General features: G+C 36.1%; 1 protein-coding gene across 12 annotated transcripts in view; it reads right to left on the bottom strand.

Moving 5' to 3' along the window:
• Nucleotides 1-24,656, bottom strand: part of RAPGEF2 (Rap guanine nucleotide exchange factor 2) — a 186,593-nt gene that overhangs the window by 73,669 nt on the left and 88,268 nt on the right. For 8 of the 12 annotated variants that reach the window (XM_032108462.1, XM_032108470.1, XM_032108455.1 and 5 more), the window contains exons 5-7: nucleotides 17,513-17,588; nucleotides 15,131-15,298; nucleotides 12,450-12,467 (exon numbers count right to left, since the gene is read on the bottom strand). In XM_032108462.1, the coding sequence (XP_031964353.1) occupies nucleotides 12,450-12,467; nucleotides 15,131-15,298; nucleotides 17,513-17,588 (262 nt within the window). The remainder of the gene's footprint in view (nucleotides 1-12,449; nucleotides 12,468-15,130; nucleotides 15,299-17,512; nucleotides 17,589-24,656) is intronic. The other 4 variants (XM_032108471.1, XM_032108456.1, XM_032108459.1 and 1 more) reach the window with 1 other exon arrangement.

The following is a 24,656-nucleotide window of genomic DNA, read 5'->3' as shown; positions in this document are numbered from 1 at the left end:
ATGTGCCAATGCAACTAACAGATGATTTTAAAACATTAAATTATGCTTAAGCCTTGTAAAACAGTTCAATGCTGAGTGCAATCAATTTTCTGAGGAAGTAGTAATCAGAAGTAGCAGAAGTTATGAATTCTAGGAAACTTAGGCAAACCCTCTCTAGAACAAAATTTAAAAATACTACTTGTTGACAAAGCAATAAAACCCTTTTCAGTCTGATTGGGTGGCCTTGCAGTTAACACCATGAGCAGAATTTGAGTGTGGTATTTTATGCTCACATCAGGAAAAAAATGAAGTTCTGCCAAAACAGAAACATCTCCCCAGCACAGGAAGGCAGCACACCGCTTTCTGAACTCCATCACACACACACAACTACCAACATGCATTCTCTCTGTATCAAATGGTATTTCCAGCTAAAATCCAGCACAGGTTTCTGTGGCATAAGCCTTCCAGAGTAACATGAAAACATGATTAAACCCATCAAAATAGTAGCAAAACACAAAACTTTCATGTAACAATGCCATGAAACACTGTCTTACTACTTATGCTGGTCACCAGTATACACCTTTACTCATCTGTTAGTAAATTAAGTCAGTACTTTGTACATGAATGCAAAAAGTTTTATCAACCTAACAAAGTTTAATTGATGTTCACATGTATTAGACTGAAAAATCAGCCTCTTTACATTCAAAATGTGAAAAGTGACATTTATGTAATTAGGTGAAGAAAACACCACTCACAGACAATTTGTGAGTCAAAACAAGTTTTCAGAAATAAATGGTTGATTCCATTTCCCTCCTCCTCCCTCCTCAACTGCCATCATTTCCAGATACAGTGTGATTGTATGTACTGTCCATTTTCAGTTCAAAAAATACTTCAATAGAATTTGTATTTCATAAAAAATAATTAAAGCTGAAGTCCAGTGAATAGTTAGAGGTTACAGTGAAAAACGATTGGAATTTAAATCAGTGTAAAACACAAGAACAATATATTGTGGAAAGTTTCTATCATAACCAAGTATAAATACATCATAGAAAACCTACCTGCAACTTTGTGCTCATGGGTTTTCCAAAACCCATGTAAGAACTCCTTGCTTAGACTTAAAAGTTTGGGGGGGGGGGGGGGAACCAAAAAAAACCAAAAAACGAGACAGTTTTGCAAACATTTTTAGGCTATTATAGTGAGATATTAATACACCTGACATGCAATAATTGCACATGAGCTATCCATGGCTGCTTTCAAAATACTGTATTTATTAAAAAAATTGTGTCCCTTTATGAGCCACAGAAAAGAATGTTTAAAAACCATTTCAGAAGCAACTATAAATGTATGGACATCCTAGAACTAGCCCATATGATTATGGATTCATAAACAATACTGAATTCTAGGTAGAAATTGGCAGAGATCTCAGCAGCTTGTATCATCTGCCTGAAATGTCTCTCAACTATTTCATATTCTATCTCACCATGTACATTATATACATTATCAACTCTTATTAATTATTATATATTATCAACTATTTTATATTCTATCTCACTCATATATACCATCTCACATGGATATCATTCTCCTAAGCAGTACCAACAACACTTGGAGTATTAAACCTTTTTAGGTTAATGACAAATGCTGTAACAACAGATTAACTCAATTCCTCAGTTTCAAGCAGTCACCTTAACTCACAACTACTTACAGAAGTAGTTAAATTTTTATACACATTACATACACAGAGACCATTCTTTTCCTGAAGTACCTCAAAACCAGAAATTATCAGCACATTTTCCCCTTCCCTTTAAACACAATGTAAAGTATCATTTCCTTCATGTTCAAATATCTAGGCAAAAACCAACAGAACACTCTAAGGTCATCGAATTTACTGCCACTGCATGACTCCAGTAGCTAGAAAAACATTCACAGTGAAGGGACAATTACACAGATATTACACAGCTGTGTAGGTGGAATAACAGACAGCTAAATTGAAGAGTGCAAGAATGGAGTACATAATTTTAAGGAAAATAAGGCACAGCTATCTTCTCTTTCCCCCGCCCTCCTCACTTGGAAAGAAGTGGAAGTTTAAAACTTAAATTTAAGCTCAGGGCTATTGGACACAACACTGTTAAGCTCCCAGGAGCATGCTTCTGAATTTTATAATGCTGGTGGTTCTCTGCCTCCCAACCTTACCAGAGAGATTACTACATAACAATCTGTTGCTCCCATCAGATTTAAAAACGCCAACTGAAACCACTAAAAACCCAGAACAATAATGCACTCAAAATGCTACAGTACATTTAAATGTCCCATACAATATGTAACTCTTATTTCTGAAATATTCAGACAAATTTACTGCCAACAATTTAAATCTCTGGCCATATGACCCAATTTCATGCAAGCGAGTTCCTATTTATCAGCATAAAGCAGACATGGGATGTCTAGGCACATCTATCCCTGCTAGTATTTTCTCAAGAACTTTGAGAACTTTAAATAAAACTGTTGAATAAAATTACCAAATATGTTCTCCAAGCTACTAAAATACCACTTTGGCCAAAACACACAGATAAAGTAACAGTATTCACCATGTTAATTATTTTTTTTTAATTCATGAAGCTGTGGCACTGCCATCACTACAAAGATGTTTACTGCGCAACTGGTGACACCAAAGCAAGACTTACAGCGGGGTGGTGTGTGCTGTTTTGATAACACATTTACTAATGTTACAGACCATTTGAACAAATGCCCTTCTGTTGAACTGCTGCTGCAGATGAATCTATAATCCAGATCTTTAAAATAATGGCAAGCCCAGAGCAGTTGGGCTGGTGCCTCAGCTGGGTGGATGTGCCGTAGGCTGCCAATCTTCCCTCTGACGGCAGACTCATTTGTCACCTTCTGTGCACAGCTCTGCTTTCAGCACAGCAAACTTTCTATTTGCATGCCATCCATCTTAAAATGGGAGCAAGTCATAGTATTCATCTAAAATACTTGCCATTGAATTCTGTTCGACAACTATGCTAGAGCAGGTATGAAGAAAACCTGTAACTGATGGACACTCATCCAAAATGTGACAAGACACTCTATTTCCAGAATATCTAAATTAACTTATAAAACTGACTTGAGCAAAGGCTCATCACAGCACCAGAGCACAGAAACTTTTTTCTGGACTCCATAATTATTTATGCTTTTTATCCAACAATGCTTTTAGGGGAAGAAAAAAAACCAACAACCAACAAACAAAAGTAAAAAATAAACATATCTTTTGTGTTCCTTCTAGGTCAAAATCATATATAATATGTATGTTTGTGAAGTCACTTTAGGTGATGTTTAACTGATTTACCTGCAATTTTTACACAAAGCAAAGCGTTTGTTCTTACACAAGCCATATGTTAATGCATATTAACATGGCTTTAAAACTATACATCACCATTATTAAATGTAAAACTTAGGCACAAAATTTGCTATATTAATGACTTCCGTTGGCAGAATGGTCACAGATTAGTTTCATTTCCTAAGCTCTTTCAGTACTTCAGAAGTGAAAAAAAATGCATTATGTCAGGATAGGTGGAAGTTTTTCCCAACGTTTACAAAATTTTCTCATGTTGGTGTAATGACCAGATTTAACAATGGCACGTTAATTACATCAGAGAATGTGAGAAAGTGCTTTCTGTTTTTAAACTGGGAAAAAAAGCATGAAAGCAAAACAGCAGACACACTGTTAAGGTCAAGAATTCCAATCTCAAGCATACAGGAGTAGCAAGTTGTCTTTACCAGATCTAAACTTTGACACCCACACCTGCTGGGGATGAGGTTCACTACTGAGATACAAATCGGCCCACTATCCCAGAGGGAAAACAAACAAACGAAAACATCCACAAAAACTCCCACATATCATTGTGTCCATACCAATTTCACATCAGGAATCTAGGGACACAAGTCCTTCATTTATGTGAGGCAACCCTCAAATATCACATTCTTTGCTGTAGAACAACGTAGGAAAACTCTATAGAAGGCGGATAACTGCATACCTCTTTCATCTGTATCCTACTGCTTCGCTGTTCAAAGGTAAAAATAAAACTCAGGATTTTTCTGAGATCAATCAACTGCCCAAATTCTATATTGTTATGGTCAGTAGTAGCTCCATTGAAACCTGAAATACGCTGACATACTTGCATCACAAGGATGATTGCTGTGGCAGAGGACTGAATGTATCTGAGACCAAGCAAGGTAGGGGAACAATTATTTAATGTCTCAATATTAATGGATTAAAACCAAACAAACCCCAGGTTTTTAAGTCTCCTGCAAATGCTAGCTGGTTTTCTGTTGTTTTTGTTGTTTGTTTATTCATTGGGTGACTTCAGCAGTTGTGGAGGGGCGTTATTTTCGTTCTAAGCGAATACTATATGCTTTCTAACAACACTTTCCCTTGAACTTACTTAGAAGCTTTAAGGGATAATCTGAAATTCTGTTCAAGGTGCAGATGTAGATGGGGTCAGCAGGAAACCACCAGACTGTCTGTTCATCTTTTTTAATGTGTACTTGGACATTTCCCAGAGTAACTTACTACTTATCTCTGGTGTTTTGAGGAAGTTTAACTTTGAAAGAGCTGGTTGCTGTTACAGAGAATTTTCACTCACTTCAGTTGTCTGTTGGAAAGAAGTAACTCTTGTTTTTGTCTCCAGTCACAGTCTCATGCCAGGAGACTCTCTGAAGAGCCTGCTCCAGGGGTTCCCAATTAAAATCAACACTGAAGAGTTTAGCAGTGTAAGATCATTTTCTTTTGGGAGAACTCTCTCCTCATGCCCCTTCATATCCTCTCTTGTGTAATACACCATGTACCAACATATCTTGAGAGCTTTGTGCCCTGCCTCTAGCAACTGTACAGAAATAATTTATACAGATCTTTTATCAGTAACAAACCACATGCAACTTCACTTGTCCCTTACTTTTAAAATAATTATCAAGCAAAGTGAGCCAAATTGCTTTTATATAGGAAAAAAGTCAAACCACGACATTATAGCCTTCAAATACAGAAAACTTACTATAAAACTCCAAGAAATGCTCTTTCCCTTTCCTCTTCCCCAATCAAATAAATCAGGAAGGCAATTACCATCACTTGACAGATGTTCCATTTTGCAAATGTAACACTACATTTTTTCCTTCCAATTACAAGATCAGCTACCTAGATATAAAAGTGTTAAATAAAAATAGGTAGAAGTGCACCTACCAGACTGAGTGTCCCTAATAATTTGTTTCTACATGGTTTTGTATTCTAAGACTGGTGTCAGGATTCCTACTTTTAAAGTGGTCTTTTGTGCACCCCAGATCATTTGAAGACTTTAAAACTAGTTAGCTGCAGGCCTTTACATTCACCAAATTACAGTGTTCAAGAGTAATATATAATTTAGAAGTAAAAGGAAGGAAAAGTAAAATATTTTACATTTTAGCACATGCACATACACACTTACAAAATAATGCAAAAGTGTGAGAACACAGTATGCGTAGGTTTTCTGCCAGCCACATCAACAATATACAACACCTGCCAGCTGTTCCAGCTGCATGTCAAAACTTTTCTGTCTGAAAATTCAAATATAATTAAGGCTAACCACTCAAACCTAAGGCCCAGCTCCCAATACCCATAACTCATACAACAGAATACTAACACTTAATTAGACCTTGCATTAAAAAAAAGGCTTTTTCATTTAAAAAAAAAATTAGAAAATCTTTTCATCAGAGAAGTGTAAATACAAGGAATTTAAGAAGTGCTTAAAAAATATGACTACACAACAGGGTGGTGAAGGACAGGGAAAGAAGTTACACACAAACCTTGTGTTAAATTCAAGGTAACTACCTTGCTTTACTTAGGACTTGGTAGAGCTCCTGAACTGAACTGTCACCCAATGAAGGATGAAGTGTGGAAAAGGGCATTTACACTCAGCAGGATGTAGTTTGGGCACTGTAATACACACATCTACCCAATAAAGTTGAAAAGGGTTTACCCTTCACACACTGGACCTGCTCCAGCATCTCAATGTCCTTTTTGCAGTGAGAGACCCAAAACTTAACACAGGATTTCAGGAGTGGCCTCACCAGTTCTGAGTACAGCGTGACAATCACTGCTGATCCAGGCCAGAATGTCATTGGCCTTCTTGGAATTTGGAACATTACATTTTCCCCACGTTTCAATTCTATACTTTCTTAGTTGCTTAGGATATTTTCACTACTGAATTTGTTAATTTTTTTAGAGCTTTGAAATTCACTCAGCCAAATGATAATTTGAAACTAGTCAAGTCAAATACAAGGCTTTATTAAAAGTACTCAGGATCACCTAGTAATACTAATAATTTTATCTTTAAGTCACTATGTCAAGCTCAGGTCACATAACCGTGGCTCAGATGCTTGGGAAAAAAATGAACTGACAGATTCTTTCCATCCTTTAGTGGGCAAATAACCACTACTACTATCACTCATACTCGTCTGTACAGAAATGCCAGCATTGAAAGGATCTGTACTGGCATTCTACAAATATAATATGGCAGATCCCATTTTCCCATATGTACTTCATATACAAACAGTGTTTCTAACTCAATAACCTTATGTTAATGAGGATATCCTTTTTTAAAAATATTTAAGAACACATGTATATATTTGCTTTTTTAATTTTCCTCAGCTCTAATCACAGAATATGCTGAGTTGGAAGGGACCCACAAGGATCATCGAGTCCAAGTGGTGGAAATTCAATATTTGTATTTAGTTACATTATGCAGTGATTAATTTAGAAAAGAGTTATGAAAAATCCATTTTTCTACTGCATGAACAACTTTCTGCCTTGATGACATACCTCACATTTAGTTTTATACCCTACATCTCAAAAAAACAATCTTTTATATAGTATAAAAGAGCGCATCACAAGTCAGTAGCAGCAATAAAATCATGCTACTCTAGAAAATCTATGTTGTTATTAAACAAAGTTTTACATATGTGTGCTCATAAAGTATTGGCAACTCTACAAGCTGTAAACAGGACCTAATGCCATTAATATGTCAAAAAAAAAAAACTTCAGAAATATTACTGACACTTCAGTTGCAGAAAATACTGCACAGCTTCAATGCTTCTCTTTGACTTTCCAAATCTAATCACAATTACAAATCCAGTTATGACATCAATGTGAGCCCTTCCAAAGGGAATCTAAGAACAGTAAATCCCAATGGATATAAGAGTTCTGCAGTAGGGATGATGTAATTTATAAAAATAGACAATCTCAGATAGAAGCTGCAAGTTGAGTAAATAACACACTGCATGTCATTAATTTTGCATTAGCTTGCCAGTAGTCATTACTAAAAGGATGATGAACTAACATTTTTGCTTTGCTTCGGGTGCTACACAAAATAATATAGCAGCATTGCTCATATATTACCAATAACACAAAACTTAATACATAGCTTGAAACAGTAACAGTCCCTTACAACACAGCTGAAGGAAGGAAGCTGTGTGGCTAAAATGGTGGTGTTTTGCCAGAACACACAGAACAGAGGGATAGGAATTACTTCTTGCCATTATAACGTTACCAGTGGATGTTCCCATGAAGAAACATCCAACTTCCATTTAAAAAAAATGGTTACCATGAGCTGCCAAATCATATCACGTGTTTTTGCTTTTCAGGTAAAATTATCCTACCATTTTTGTAGCGTCTCACTTCAAAACACACCTAACATGTATAACACAGTCACAGTCTTCAGGAATTAATCCTCCTGGCTGTGTTCAAATATACAGACTACGTATATCTATTTAGTATTTTGTATTACTTCCCATTATGACATACACATGAAGCTCATTTGAAATCATGAGCAGATCATCACCACCATGGAATAATAAAAGCAGTTGTTTTTGAAGTTAGACGCTGAATTTTGTAGATGAAGAAAAGCAACAAATATCCTTCTTGGTAAAAGGACAGTTGCACTTGGCAGTGTTAAGAACCATCCCCTTTCTTTTATTAATGGAACAATCAATACAGTATATTTTATTTTCAACATGAACACTAGAAATGTTAAGTAAATTATTTTAAACTGTTTTGTTATTAATAGAGACAAATTTGTTTGGGCAAACAAGCATGCATTATTTCTGCTAACGTGTTTAAAACTCTGCATACCATGCTACTCCTCATCAGCAACACTCGGCAAATTTAGGTGTATACACAATTACGTTTTTCTGCTGACATTACTTAAATCAATTTGTGTCATAACCAAGAACAGAGTGAGTTCAGTTCAATTTATATTTATGTGAGGCAATCTTCTTGCTTTCATTTTGCATAAGCCACACAGCAGAACCTTCTCAGCTTCCGTCCTCCTTGCTCTTCACATTTTTCCTCTATCTGGGGAAAAATCAGTTACCAGCAAGTTCCAAAATTGAGTCTATTTAAATAGGTCCAGGTACCATAACTCATACTAGCCTCTAAAGCTAAAACCCTCGAACATCCTGCACGCCAAACGTTTCTGACAACCAAGTGTATTTTTTTTTTTCCTTTGTAAATAGACTTGCAACACTTCCAAGGTCAAGGATGCTGAAAAAATTGGTTTTCCCTCCAACCTCTCCACATCCTTTACACCTTTTCACAAAGCCAAGCTTTCATTGTGTCCACCACTCCTTCTTGCCCACTGTCCTATCAAATAATTTTCTTAGATGTGGTTCTTTCTTCCTAAAAGCAAGATTTTCTTAATGTGAATACTCACGATTGGGCCTGTTGTTTGTTTTCTGTTCTATTAAGTGATCTTGCATTAGAATGGAAGTTCTAGATATTTCTAAAAAATCATCAGGAACATTAAAAGCTGCAACTATTTACAAACTTGAAAGAATGACATTGTTCCTTTAAACAGATTTCTTGTAGACTGGGTATCTGGCAACTGTTTCTACAGATTCAAACTAAGCTAAAACTACTGAAATTCCACAAGACAACTAAGTGCATTATGACACTGGCATCAATTTACCATGTAAAAAACAATGCACTAACATGAATACATTGTATCAAGCTACATCACAACAGTGCAAAGCCCACACTGTTGAAAAGCAAGCACATATGAAGTATTTCATGATCATATGCAGTGTGGTCCATGGCAGGACATGCAGCAACCTGTATTTTACAACACACAACATAAGCAAACATGCAGAGAAGCAATGGTATTCTGCTGTTTTTTAACATTAAAGGTCATCCCAAATTATACTGGACTTCTGTAACAAAGTGCTAAAATCGAATCAACTTTTTGGAATTCTCATCTACTGTGTTAACTACCGCAAAACACTGCTTGTCATCTTATAAACTTCCACATTGCCTCAGTAGCCACACAGTGAAAAAAGGAAAAGAATAACAAAATTCAGGCAGAAGAAATTAATGGCTTTTTTAAAATCCTTCCTAAACGTAGCAATATGATATATAACAGTTTTATAATGTCATTTTGCAGACAAAAGAAAGGAAAAGGCAAATTTGTTATATAAAACAGAACAATCTGAACATAAATTTTCAATCCAGGTATTTTAGATTCTCAGCAGACAATGAGAATCCAAATTGTATCAGGGAAAAAAAGGCTACTTTGCCAATGCTTTGCACTATTAGTTTTAAAAGCAGATAGGGGCAGGAAGAAAGTTTTCTACAATTTGCTACTAAATAAGTAGGCTCTTATCCTTTTTTAAAACAGCACACAAAAAAAAGCTAGAAAAAATTCTCCTGCTAATTTTCTACAGGGAGTCATGGCTGCCAACGAGATTTGACTCAGCAAAATTGCGACATGGTTTCACTTCCAGCCCCTCCTCTCATTCACATTTTCAGTCAACTCCTCTCAAATAAAATCAGAAGGAATACTTGTCTGCCCTAAACACATCTCACAATGCTCCACAGCAGCGTGTGAGGATAAAATCATTACATGGCTGTAACTAGGGTAGAAGCCAGGGTCACTGATGGCTCCGCGCCACCGCTCCTTTTTCTTTCCAATACCGGATGAAGGGATTGTCAACCCACGTGAACCTCAAGCTGAATGGGATAAGGCAGGTTACTAAAGGCAGAGAACCCCCTTTCACACCAATTTCAGCAGCTGGCTACAGAAAGCTAGTCGAGAATGCACTAGCAGCAAATTTCAATAAACCCTGCTAACTAATTCAAATTTGGGCAGATTCACACAGAGTAAAACACCACGCACCATCTTTCTGTTCAGGCTATCCGCAGGTGCTTCAGCATTATTCTTACAGGCCTGCCTGCATCTCTTTAAATACACCCCAGTAAGATTTGATACTTTGCCTTTAGCAGAGTAAAGACTACAGTACAGACTAGTAAAAGCCAACATCTCAGTTTACATACCAAGTCTAGAGAGACACTAACTATCACAAACCAGGGAGTTACAAATTACTACTTGTAATCTCTATGCCACTAAAGAACAGCACCTTATTTTGGACAAAAGTGATTTTTACGTTATGAACTTGTGTCAATTTACCCCAAATATTCCATGGATTATATACAGAATAACCAGCCCAGCAACACTCAGACCAAGCATGACTAATTCTTCACAGATGCACTGAAACAGTCACAAAGTTTACCAGCAGTAAGAAATTACAAGAAAGTCTATCCTTTTGTAAAATCATTCCATAGATGACTATACTTTTAAAGTATTTTTTTTTTAAATAAAACAAAAACCAAAACCAAACAACAAACAGTCCTAAAGCAGAAGTAAAGCCATGCAGGTTCCCAGAGAATGGGTCCACACTCATTTCAGTAAAATCATTCTAAACAAAGGTTTTGCACTGAAAACATGATGTACCCTTAAGTATAGGTACACAAAGAATGAAAATCCACATTCAGGACTTAAAATCCTATTTCTGCTATTAAGTAAGGAGGCATTAACACTAATCTAATTAAGATGTTCTGACACATGAGAAGCACAAGCTAACGTTTTCTAGATTCAAGTGAGAGCAGCTCAAACTTATCAGCTTTTTTTTTTCCTGAAAAAGAACTGATGGAATTGTACCAAACTATAAAGGTGGTAAAAAAGGATGTAATTTTATCTGTGTGATAAAACACATTCTTTTTATTTCCCTATATGACGAAGTTTCTATTTTTCCTTACCCTAGAAATCACCAACACTTGTTCCAAAAGTAACATGCCTAAGTACGATACTCAACATTAGATTTCAACTCAACATTAGATTTCACTTCAATGATCTTTCAAACATTAAGGTAAATTATTAAAATACTATAAAGTATTTCAAATTCCTACCATAATTTGAGTAGTACATTATCATTCTTAAACATACTATTTTAGTAACCATAGGTTACTTAGGATCATGACACTGAAAAAACTGGGAGCACTGCTCTGAAGGTAAGGAACTGGGTTCCTAGAAAAAGTGTCGTATACATTTTGAGAAAGAGAACATTTCAGCCCAGAAATCACTTGTCTGTGATACTGGAAACATATTGAAATTTGAACCCTCTAAGCATTTTAGATAAATGAATTTAACAATGTGACACAGGAGGAACTTTTAAACACATGTCCTGATAAAAAAATATCAGGAGAATTGACCAAAGCAATGTATGAAGAAAAGAAGAATTTGTAACCTAAAAAAAAATTAAGTGGTTTCAATTTGTTTTCATCTCTATCACAAGAGATTTCTCAAGCATGGAAGTGGAGACATTTAACAATTTGATAATACACATTCTTATCAAACATTGTATCTGATGGATGCTCAGTATTTATTTACTTTGGCACTGGACAAGTGCAACTGCAAATGCCACTTAGTTTAAAAGATGCCACTCAGATCTTCAGATCACCTTGCGTGCATTTGAGGTCTGATATGAGGGAAACTTCCATAATTTGTTTGGTTTGGTACCATTCCAAGATACTTTACTTGGGCACCTTCTTCTCCCTAGCTTGGCAAACCTGTGTTTCAGGTAATGGCCATTTAGACATACTTTGCCTACAAAATCCAGCCTCTTTATACTGAGTCATAAACCATCAGAATGGAAGACAAGCAAGAAACACCATGGCAAAGCCTCATTTTGTTTCTTTTAGTGCTCATCTTGTCACAACTCCATTTCCGCATTTTACTGACACACAGGTACTAAACAGTGATAGGGGGCCAATTTTTTAAGTCAAAATCAAAGACTAAGTTCTCTGTGTCATGAAGGAGATACTTGAGTAAAGCGCCTGCCAAACACTAAATATTTGATATACACCCTTTGTTTATGGTTCTCATTTCCTGCAAATCACAGGATGTCAAAGCGAGGAAGGTCAGTCAAGCTGGGCAAGAGACATTGTACTGTTAGTAAATTTCACCTTTACATAAGTGTTTTTATAGCATAGTGAGATTGCTGAACTATCAAAGCAAAGGCTAGAAGGCAATTTTAGTCCACAATGTGGCATCAGTATTATGGTATCACACTGCAACCCACAAGTAAATTATTAGTGGACCATACACAGTAAGTTACAATACCTGAGGTTTAGTGCATTCCTGTGAGCCAAAATGAATGAATGCCATATAGGAGGAAAGGAAAAGATGAACATTATCAGACATGCCATAGTACATTCCACCACTATGAAGATAATGTTAAAATTATGTTAATGAGGGTCCACCATCCCATACAAGTTGGCTCTACTGCAGAAAGCATGCTGCAACTGAGACCACCTGCATTTAATTTTTAATTCTTGAAAACGACACCATGCATCTGCATTCATCTCTAAATTTCACTCTATGCTTTTATGATATAGAAAACTTTCTTCAGAAATACTGTTTGAAACCTTCTGAAGAAAAGCATTCAGAGACTACTGCAAATAAAGAATAATAATTTATCAACAACCAAAATAATAATTCTACATGCTAAACTGTGGATTTAGGGTAAAACAGAATATAAGAAAATTACACGTTGTGAAGATTTCGAGGATACTATCCAAAGCAGCTTTTATTAGTTTTAATCTCATGTATATAACACCTAAACTAGAACACATCACATGGACGAGCAAACTTGAAAACAATATATCATAATAATCCTTTTTCCATTCAACACTTCCATCTTTTTTTATCAAAAATTAAAAAGCAGAAACAAAGATGACACCTTGACAGATGCTGACCAAAGAATGGATGGACAACAAGTCACAAGATGTGTTATAATGCATCTTGTATTCCTATGTGCTTCAAAAAAATCCTGCTTTTTTCAGTCAATTTTTCAAGAAATTAAGACCAATAAAATGAGGTCAAAGGACATAAAATAGGAAGGGCAAAAAGACAACGCAGCTGTAACGTGTATGGTTAAAGCAATAGAAATAACATTGCTAGTAGAAGTGAATGAGAGAATAATGTCTACAAGATCACCAAATACTGTAAAAATAGGGAGGAAATGGACCAGCATGAAGAGTCTTAACTACATTTTAAAACTCATTTGGGCTTATTTGACTCTATTTGCCTTGGAAAAAAAAAATAATAAAGCCAGCCATATGCATTATATTACACTTTGAAAAGCAACATTTGAATGTAATTATTGTAAATTTTACAGTTTATTTGGCAATCTCTTCCATCTCAATATGAAATCTCGCTTGCAATGGATTTCCCAGCACAGACACAAAACCATTATGAACTTGCACAACAAAATAGCACAAGGATGGACTTTTGCTTTAGTACCAGTTAAGGCTTACAAAAATTCATCAGGCACACCTAAAGTGAAATTTATACAACAGGCAAGGACCTGCGAATGCAAATGGCACTGTGTCAATCTAAATATGCCCTTCTAGAGTTAGGTACAAATCACACTACAACTGTTTGCTAAGCACAACACACACATCTAAATAACTATGAGTCAAAAGTATATTTCTTTCTGTAGTTCCTACAAAGTATCATACCACTTTTTTTTTTTTTTTTTTTTTGCAAAAACAGGCCAATAAAATGTTTTATCTTCAAACCAAGTGAATTGGCTCAATTCACATTAAATTTAGAGGCAATTAAAACTGCACTGAAAATTAAACCATTAAAATCTGTTGTATAAACAAAACCAAACTATTGGCATAAAATGTAATTACTCAAGTCATGAGGAAAAGCCTGTATAATTAACAGATGTAATCAAACATCCACACGCTTACAGACACACATTGAATATACAGTGAACTGGCAAACAAGTCAAGGAATAAGGGTAAAGAAGGAAAAACTGAAAAAGCTAACAACTGCATTGTACCAAAGATAGCATTTTTAAAAACACTAAAGCTGCTCATTCTGCGAATTTACATGTATATGGCTTTATATTGTACATTGTACAAAATTCAGCCCATGGAACTCAATAAGATTAAATATGCACAAAGTTATTTATGCTCGTGACTTTATGGTTCTCCCAGAACTGAGGGCTTAAACAAATAAATGGGAGCCAAAGACAACAGCTTTTCAGTATTTTGCTCACAGTTGAATCAATACCAAACAAACGTATCAATCTAATAGAGCTTTTTCTCAGTTTAAAAGCCATATAAAATATTTTGTAGAGTAAGTTTTAATTATTAGTTTATTTTCATCTCAAGAGAAAGTCTGGAAACATATATAGATTCCCTCCTCATCCCCAAAAGCAATCAAGTAAAATGACCAAATGATTTCCCTCGATGATGAGCCAACTATATAGCTCACGTAAAACCCAAGTATAAAGGGCAAACACCAGCAAAAGTTAATTTAAATTTTACATTTTAAGTTCTGGGTTCCAAAAAAGAAATGACAGACTTAATCCAATTTGGTGTGCTGCAACGCAGCACAGTCCTTTTCAGGGAACACCTGTTACCACATACGTGAATGAGTGCTTCACTGACTGACCTTCTAACACAGCACACTAAACTAATTCTACTGTAACCTAACAGTAAAAGGAAATGAGAACAGAATTTCCTTCACAATTTCCCATAATGATTGGAACACTAAAAAATAATACATGACATTCACGGTCATAAGAAATGTACTTTCAACTCTGAACTAAGATGCAAGCTGCACACGTGTTCACGTACTGATGGAGCCACATTCACAGTTATTGGAAGGGAAACCTCCCCACAGAAGCACACTTGAAAGATACCAGCGAGTTTAGCCATTCTGACTGTGTTACTTTCAGTAGTTTTCCTGTTTATGTTTTTTTGTGAACCATAATACAGACAGCTTACCGTATGGTAGCCTCTAGGTAGAGGTGGCTTCCCCACAGGATAAGGGTCAACAGTATCAATAATTGTTTGTCGCTCCCCCTTCTGGTTGATTTTCCTAAACCTTCTTCGAGACTGCCTGTGAGATGCTTGACGCTGAAAATATTCCTCATTTTCTTCCATGTAATCAACCTACATCAGATGCAAGAGAGTGTCTTTCCCCGCAAGAGAAAAATGTTTTCTTTTCATTTGAAACACAAGAAATCCTATTTTCAAAAAACAGCAGCTAGCTCTGAATTTCCTGCATTTTCAGCACTAAGTGTGAAACCACTACTAAAATTAAAAAAAAAAAAAAAATACAACATTAGTATGAAAAGCATCACTAAATTTGATCCCTTTTCAAAAAGGACAGAAGGAAAATTCCCACTTGCTCACCCCTTTCTTACACTTATACAAAGTTTGTACAAAATGCACAAATACAAACATTTCACCAATCAATACATTACAGAAAGAAAAGAAAACTGGTATGAGACAACACTTGCCTGTTTCCCTGCTGACATCTATTCAGCATCCTCCCTAACCAATCTATGGCAAAAGTTTCACTCTTCAACAGGCAGGACTGGTTTTATTATTTCAAATATTTTGAAGGCATAAACAGATTTCTAATAAACTGGATTTACATGTAAAAAAATCACTTCAAAACAACAACAAGGAGAATAAAAAATACCTATTAGGTATATTCTAGTATAAAATTAGTCTTCTCAGTTTCACTGTCTACAGTGTTTGAAGACTAATTTAGTACACAATGGTATGCTGCAATGAAAATATCTGAACTAATAATTCTGGTTTTCCCAAAAGAGAATGATCTTTTGCAGTAATTTGGCTGAAAATCAACATCTCTTCTGTGTTCACCCTACTAATAGAAACCTTACTCGAGTTACTTGAGACTAACAAGGAAATGAGGAAAAAAAAAAATCACAGCTTCCAGCATTGGCTATATAGTGGGATTCAGTTAATGCCTGTTATTCAATTCCATCCCTCAGAATGAGAGATCTTATGAGGCACCTTGCAAGGTTCCTGCATATTTTTCAACAAGGAAAAGAAATATTACACAAAATACTCCTATGAATTTGCAGCTTATCTATCTCAGAAGGGTCACACATCAGTCAGCTCGTGTGACTAAATACAGCTTTCCCTTGACACAAAGGATGAGCACAGTCCCCTGGTTCACCAGAAGAGCAGGCAATGCTTACCCCCTCTGCAGGGAGTATCTGTTTCACGTCTGACATCTTCACACTCACACCCTGCTACACCTCTTGTGTGGCCAAACAACTCTGGGGATAGGATTCTTTCTATTCAAAGAAATTATTCCTTTGAAAGTCTGATTGAAGTGTTCCATTTCATCTTTCCAAAACTGTAGAGGCTACCTTTTTTGACAAGCATGTGCCTCTGACCCAACATTATCCATCAGTCCAGAAAATTTCTTGTTGTTTAAGTCATCTCCTTTCCCAACGCCTATCTTTTTATCACTCTTCCTTATAACTCACCAAGGAATGCACATGGAACAGACAGACATTCACACAGCTCCAACCAATGAAATTGTATCTTTCTAGAGAAGAAAACTGGGACAACAAACTGTTTCCTGAATAGTCAGATGCCAGTTACACAAACTGGTAATAAACAAGTACAATCTTAAAGTAATACCACAATTTCCCAAGCTTCCAGAAGTTTTACAGAAACTGTTACTTGTTAGGGAAAAAATTGTTTAGTGTCACAGTCTATATTTAAGCTATCTGTAATATGACTTAGAGAATCGTCATGCCTGTATTATGCAACTGATCTGTGCCCCAGTGACCCAGAGAAAAAAAAATAATTAGCCCATTGATTCTTCATTTGTTCAGATGATGCACCCTGAGGTGACAACTAAAACTTCTGAGCCTGTGAACCCTCAGAGATGATGTTCTGCCACTGGACTACAGCAGATGCTGCTAACAAAATACCCTCATCTTCACCCAGGAAGGTTGGCAGAATTTAAAAATGTTCAAATTTATTCTTAAAACTTCAGATGGCTGAGATTAAATTTAATTCAATCAAACATTTAATTACTTAAGGTAACCTGAGATTAATACTTTAAAGCATCTGTATTTACCATAATAAGTAAAGCTCCATCAAAAAAAAAAAAAAAAAAAAAAAACCACAAAACTATTCTGCTAGCACAGAAAACTTTAGTTTTACAAGAAAACTGCACAAAGTAAATGTAACAACTATATAAATGATAGGTATGACATCTTGTATTTAGTTAAAAGACCACATGCAAACCAGAAAATTCTGAAGTCTTACTGGAAATTGAAGTGGTTACCAAAGCTGTCTGTAAATTTGAAAGCAACTGAGTGAAAATATTCTTACCACAATCATTTCAGATGGCTCTAAAACAATGCATTCACATCCACGTCTGAAGCTGCCGGCAGAACGCTTGCCGAAACATGAAACCAAAAATATTTCAGTTTAGAAAAGAAATCAGAGATACAACACAATTCACAAGCATATTTATATCTTATTCAGATATTGTAAAGCAGAGAAAAAATATACATACCTGTGCAGAAGTTTCATGCATATGTCCTTCGGCAATTAACTGAGACCCAAGGACACTAGGAGCCATCTATTTTGTATTTAACATAGTTCCCTAAGAGGTATTTGCTAAATAAGTCTATTAACACCAAAACAAGTGTCAATCAAGAGCTGTCTACTGAAGAGGCACAGCTGATTCTGAACTGCATTACAGAGTTTGATCTAGTATCCTTCTGGCATTACAGTATTAAGTTTCCTAAGCTATCTGCATTTCTTTAACAAAAGCTAACTGGCATAACCAAGGAGAGAATTAAAAGGCTAATCAACTTCAATTAGCTCTTTTCTCCTTAAAATAAATTAATAAAATAAAGAAGATACGAGTGTATTCCCAAATTGGATAGATGAGGACAAAAGGTTGTTCTGCCCTTTCATGACGCATTCCCATCACAGTGCAAGTAATTAAACATGATACTATTTTTGTTTCCTGTAGGAAAAAACTGAAAGGTTTTTTATTTTGGTTTCTGGAATGCTCTGCCTGTATTGGATGAATGTGTGCACTTGCAGGGTTCACTGCAAAGAATCATCAAAGTGCAGATGTAAAGGTGGAGAGCAGAGAACCAGTACATGATTCAGTGAAATCCAGGACCTTTGCAGTAGGGTCCTTAATCACACATCATTGGAGTGGAAGAAAGGTAGCCAGCTAAAGTTTGTTTTGGGGGTGTGTGATTCCTCCTCGGCTAAGAATGCCAGGTCAGTGCCAGACCTTTCCCATCGCAGACTGGAGGGCAGGACAGACCCTAAAATGACTGGAACTTCAGGACCCCTCTAAGTTTTCTGTAACTAATCTACCCTAAAACTGCCAAGAGCCAATACAAAACTATTTGGCCTTTCCCTTTCTTCCACTTGGCACTGTGCAACAGACGTGGGAAACCTTCCTGACTGAAGCCCCCAAGGCAACACCTTGAAAAATGAATGGAACTCAATACAATTGTAACATCTGAATTTTAACCAATCCTGGCATTGTGGTAGCACACTGAAGCTACAGTGTTTGTGAAAGATAACTGTTTTAAGCTTTATTTCCTAGCTCACAAACTGCAGTGCACACACCATTCAGAACAGTCTATCCAGCCAGTTCATATCTCTGCTCCTGTCCCGCCTGGCGATTAGTAGAAATGAACCATTTAACTTGCTACCCCAAAGGCTAATCTCTGACAACAGCACATTTATAGGCTCAAAAGAAGGCAGTCAGATATTGAAAAGAAATGCCAGCTGTGCTTATTCATCAAAATAATAATCGCATTAATGGTACATGGGACTTTTACAATAGAAAAAATTTCCAGAATACTAAGCCTCTTTAAAAGAAATATTCAATAAAGAAGTCTCTGGACAAAATGCTTATTTCCTAGAGGCGAACACATGCTTCATCCTACAGTCCAGCAACAGAACACAGGGTTCTTTACTCTACAGTACCGTCTTGAGTTTTATACAATTTCAATTACTCCTTAAAGACACCGGAAAATGAAGCCATTACTGATTCATTAAACTGTTATAGACGTGTCAAAACTTATTTTCTCAGCCAATAGCCTGATTCACACCACACTTCTTCCTTAAAAGAGAGAAGCAGGACTAAAGAAAGGAGAAAGTGAATCACCTCACTGACTGGAAAACAAAAACACAAAAATGTTTGATTAATAGGTAAACTTATTTGATATCTTAGTTGGGAAGAAACAGAAATACCCTCTTTACACTTAGAAAACACATATTGCTCTATTTTTGCCAACCTATTTTTGTAGCCTCGGAGCAAGCACTCATTTCAACAGAAAATGCATATACACTTTTCCACTCCACCTTTCTTCTTCCTCTATTAACTGTCTGTAAGTCTCAACTTTAAAACTTCTGTCTGTTGCTAATCACTGCTGACATGCAAAGTTTCAAGCTTTAACAAACACAGTAAAACAAAAAGCTGTGTTTTGGATGTACTTTTCTATTCCTTGAATAACTTATTTAGATTTCAACCTTTTTAGCACCAGAGAACAGGTAGTCAGCACATTAAGACAGAAGGCATGAATTCATTCACTTTAAGGAAAATTCTCAATTTCTGCCCCAGTAACACACTGGCTATCATGGCAAATAACTGTGCCATTCCTGGACTATTCAGACTCCTGTGACAGCAATGAAAATTTATCAGAGCAGACAGTGCATCACATGTATATATTATCTTTGACCAAAGATCACAAGGCACTTCAGGCTGCAACAAACTCTCTAACTTTGTGAAGTGCTGTAAGAAAGAAGACGAGGTAAATCAAGGCATAAGAAAGATAATGACCTTTCAAGTGTTGCAGTTCTCAGATGGCCACACCAATCTAAACCTCCTGACTTCCTAATCTCTGCTGAAAATTCATCACCAGTGAGGAATTCACATAGTCAGTGAAAAATGAGGGAACTCTTTTGTTACTGTCCATTATATCTGCGCACTTCAGAATTGTCCACCTCTGACTGTGGTAGAACAACCATCACAGTATTGCATACCATCTCTTGCAGAACACACTTGAACACAGTTTTGTTTGACATGCAACTTCTGACTAACACCTGGCATCTTAGGGCATTGCTAATCCTGGACTGTTTCAACTCATAAGAATGACATCAAAGTCAGTAAGTTGTATCTGAATTAATCTATCAGAGTTTCCCACAAGAGCAAAAATAAAAGACCAACAAAAAAGTACTTCAGTGGCAATTCTTCTCCAAAATCCCTAGCTGCAGTAACTAGCCACTCAGTAGAGGAAGTCATCAAACAAAACTCAATTTAATTGAAAACAGGTTATTTAAAATATTAGCATGCAATAAGAAGCAAATACCCAACACATAATACAGTTTGTTACTGAGCTGATAAAAAAGTCCAAACTGTAAAGCCCTTTATAAAATTCTTCATTATAAGAATGTGAGGCACTGGAACAGGGTGCCCAGAGAAGTTGTGGATGCCCCATCCCTGGAATTGTTCAAGACCAGGTTGGATGGGGCCTCTTGAGCAACCTGGTCCAGTGAAATGTGTCCCTGTCCATGGCAGGAGGTTTAGAATTATCTGACCTTCAGGTCCCTTCCAACCCAAACCATTCTGTGATTCTCTGAAATACCAGCAGAAGAACTTCATACAAGGGACATACAAGCAGGCATGTAAGCTGGCTCAAGGGATGTTAGGTATCACACAGAAACACTACCGAGCAAATAAAGTTTCAGTGGAAGGGCTGATAGATATCTTCTTGATATGAGCTCTATTTCAGTAACTTTGACTAAACAATATTCTTTACTAAATTTTGATGCCAGACTTTCCTTAGAAAGTGAGTTTGACTACCCAGATTTCTCACAAAGTAGTCTACATGAGTACTGTCTAGCTAAAGTACAATGCAGAGAGCCTTTATTAGCAGGTTTCAATAGCTCAGGGATTTGACAAATTTACTTCTTCCCTTACTGTAGGGTGTGGTAAGACTGTACATATAGAGAGCCTAAAGCTTAAACCCCATATTTGTTTTTAAAATGCAGTAGAGAATTTTACATGATGTACACATCACATTTGGTTGTATCCTACCATTCCTTAATCATTTAAATCAAAATTGCCTTATTAAGCCTTATTAATTTCAACTCCTAAATATAGCTTGTTTGCAACTATTAAGTCAATGTTATACCTGAAAGAATCACAGATTTGCAACTATTTTCTCTAAATTGGTGATGTGCATAAGAGAATTTCACCAAAGGAAGCTAAGGCAGTGTAAAGGTATCTTTGCAATTGTAGCTGTCAATATGGGATGCAGAGGTTGTAACAGTAATTTAGAAAGCCAGAAGGACTGCCTGGTCAGGATATTGCTACCTCATCTAAGTTCCCCAGAGAACCTTGTTTTGCAGCAGCTTTTCCAACACTTTTCTTCCCTGCTACCACATAAGCTCTGACTTGAGGTTCCCCAAGTATTAAGCTTCACAGATGTTCTCCTCAGCACCTGTCCCAAAGATAATTTCATTTCTGGAGTCCTTTTCTATCACAATACTTGCACTCCCATAGGGATACTGAATGCATGATGTGAATATGAACCCACTTTAATTTAAAAAAACCAAAAACAACAACTACAACACAACCAAAAACACCCCCCTCCCAAAAAAAAAAAAAAAAAAAAAAACCTGAAAAAAATACCCCCAAACACTAACAACTACTTAAAGATATATAAAACAATATTATTTACAGGAATCCACTTTACAGTAGACAGCTAGGTATTTTCCCCAAGCAATGTCTCCTTAACTATACTATTCCTTTAAACAATTGACAAAAAGTCTAATTTCCCACTTGACTATTCAAAAGCATTTTTTCCAAATAAAGTCATTAGTATGAAAAAAACCCTCTTTTTCTCACTATGTATTAAAAGCAGGTATTTTAACCCATTAGTAGTTTACAATTTCATTTGCATTTTAATGCATTCTTAAATTGAATTTACACTGATCAGAGGTGACAGTTCCCTTATCCATAAGTGTATCTTACTACATACATATCTCAGCTTACAACTTGTTATACTGAAAATATACACAGCTGGCTAAAGAACAGAGGTATCAGTTTTCAGGTTTCATGCTTGTTAACAGAAGACAAGTTTTAAATGAAAGTTAAGGGTTTCCATGTTTCCCAAATTTACACTCTCAGTTTTCATTAAAAAAACCCTTTACTATTATAAAACTACAGTAGTATAAATATGTCTGTGGCTAACAAACAACAACAGAATAATTTAGGACCACTGCCTGCATTTATTCCCCTTCAAATTTAATAGATCTACTAATAAAACAAAACAACAAAGTACTTTGATTAAATGAAGCATCTAAAGCCACAAACAACATACGACTTTTTATAAGCACTTACACATAGAGACAGCCAAAAACTTGCAGGTATTGAGGTGACTTGTTCTATTCTTTCTCTTATCATCATGACATTGGAGGACAAGGCAGTTTTCTCCAGACACCACCCATCCATTTCCCCAGGTCCCCAGACATCCTCGTACATGCACAGACAGATGCTCTTTTCAAAGCTCGCAGGAGAGGCAGCAGCTACTAAAGAGGGAATGTTTCTCTATCAGCATTCAGCCCTGTCCCCTCACCCTGGGCCTCAACATTCCTGTTTTCACGTCAACCCAGCTCCCAAATGGAAAGTTATTTCTCAGCACTGGAATGTAAATGCATTCATCAAAAGTGATGCAGGATCTGAAGAAAACTTCGCAACACCAAGAAAAGGGTTTTCAGTGTGAAGCCCTTTTCTTTCTTCCTCTTAAACACCAAAGATCACGCACAGAAAACTCAATTTCACAAGTTACAATTATTTTTGCAAAAAGGACACACATAAATTTAGGGTTTCCTCTACAATGTAATCTTAACTTTTATTTCTTTTGATATTCCCTACATTACATTAGCTTAAGGTTTTACTAAAACTATTTCTAATTCTCACAAGGAAAGCTCCACAAAGTATGGTCATCTCTATGGTGCACATTCTTCAGCATGCAATACTGTTATCATTTTATGTATATGTAAATGCAATATTTTGAACAAAATTGCTGGTTGAGAATAAAATCTATTTCATTGACATTTCCTCTGAATCAAAAAGTATATTCTATTCAGACATGTTCTAATGAAAGGAAAAATACAAGTAGCAAATTTTCTTGTCTCTCAAGTTCTTAGAATCTTCTAGGGTATATGTATGCAAGAAAATAAGCTCCATACAGATTTTGCTTTTTTTTTTTTTTTTAATAACAAAATTTACAATATAATTAAAGTAGAAATGTAATGCATGAATATTGCAATGATTTATGCCAAAACTCTAGGAATCAGATATTCAAAAACTTTCTTTGCTCTGAAGTTTTCAAGTGGGATGTACAATGGGTTTAATATCACTGCTGTGCAATATTTGCCAATGCAGAACATCTAAATAAACATGGAGATTAAAGTAAACATTATCCCTCTCCCACCTTCACTGCAACCAATCTGTTCAAGACCGTACATGAATAAATCCGTAAGCACAAGGCTATGCACAGTTCAGTTTAGTTTCTCAAGCTTTTAACATATTCATGATAAAAATGGATCTTAAGTTACATAAACCTGATACTTCAAAGCTCTTTTTGTGAAAATTACCTTGCTTCAGTTGACATCTACATTTAGGAGAATCATAGAAAACAACCAAAATGAAATACAGAGGTATTGCGTGAAGCATATCTAGAATTTGAAGTTATGTAAGCCAAAGTGCCTTCATTTGCTCTTAGGTAGCCCTCATCCTGAAAATGCTATTATTACCATCACCATTTACATTCAAGTGCTATCTACTGCATTTCCAATCTTCCCTCTATCCTCCAGTTTTCAATATCAGAGCAGAGAGGGGTTCCATTGGATGGATCATTTGCTGCATGTCCCACCTGCACATGCCACTTCCTCACAGCAGTGCCATGACCCCAGTCATGGCAGGCACCTGCTTTCAATCACTGCATCAATTATTATCTGATGATACAGAAGCAAACATGAGCAGAATGTCTGGTCTCTGAAAAATCCCCATATCAAATCTTGATGTAATAATCAACATTCAGTTTGCAACAACATCAAAATGTTAGTTAGTCAGATTTAGTTCTAAAGCAAACCAGTCACACTGAATTCCTTGATGGAATATAGAGCAGTATTAAGCAGATGTCAAGATGGGAAACAAAATGGGGACTATTTTCCATCTGCCATTTAGAGAGATAATAAGGGATTCAGTCAAGTTTGTCCTTATGCATCTTTTTCATTAAAAATCACCATATTTCATTTTGGTATGTCTAGATTAGAATAAAAAGCATGAGTGCCTCTACATGGTTTGTTCCAGCCAAGCTAGGTTTAGCTCAGGTTTAGTTCCACATCAGTGTGCTCTGAAACCCAGACCTCCACCCAACTCATCCTTGCCAGGGATGAAAAAGAACGTTACAATTAAAAAGCTCAT

This window comes from Corvus moneduloides, chromosome 5 (genome assembly GCF_009650955.1).
Source record: "Corvus moneduloides isolate bCorMon1 chromosome 5, bCorMon1.pri, whole genome shotgun sequence".
Classification (NCBI taxonomy): domain Eukaryota; kingdom Metazoa; phylum Chordata; class Aves; order Passeriformes; family Corvidae; genus Corvus; species Corvus moneduloides.
Note: the sequence above shows the minus strand (reverse complement) of the source record. Positions and strands in the feature narration are given on the sequence as shown.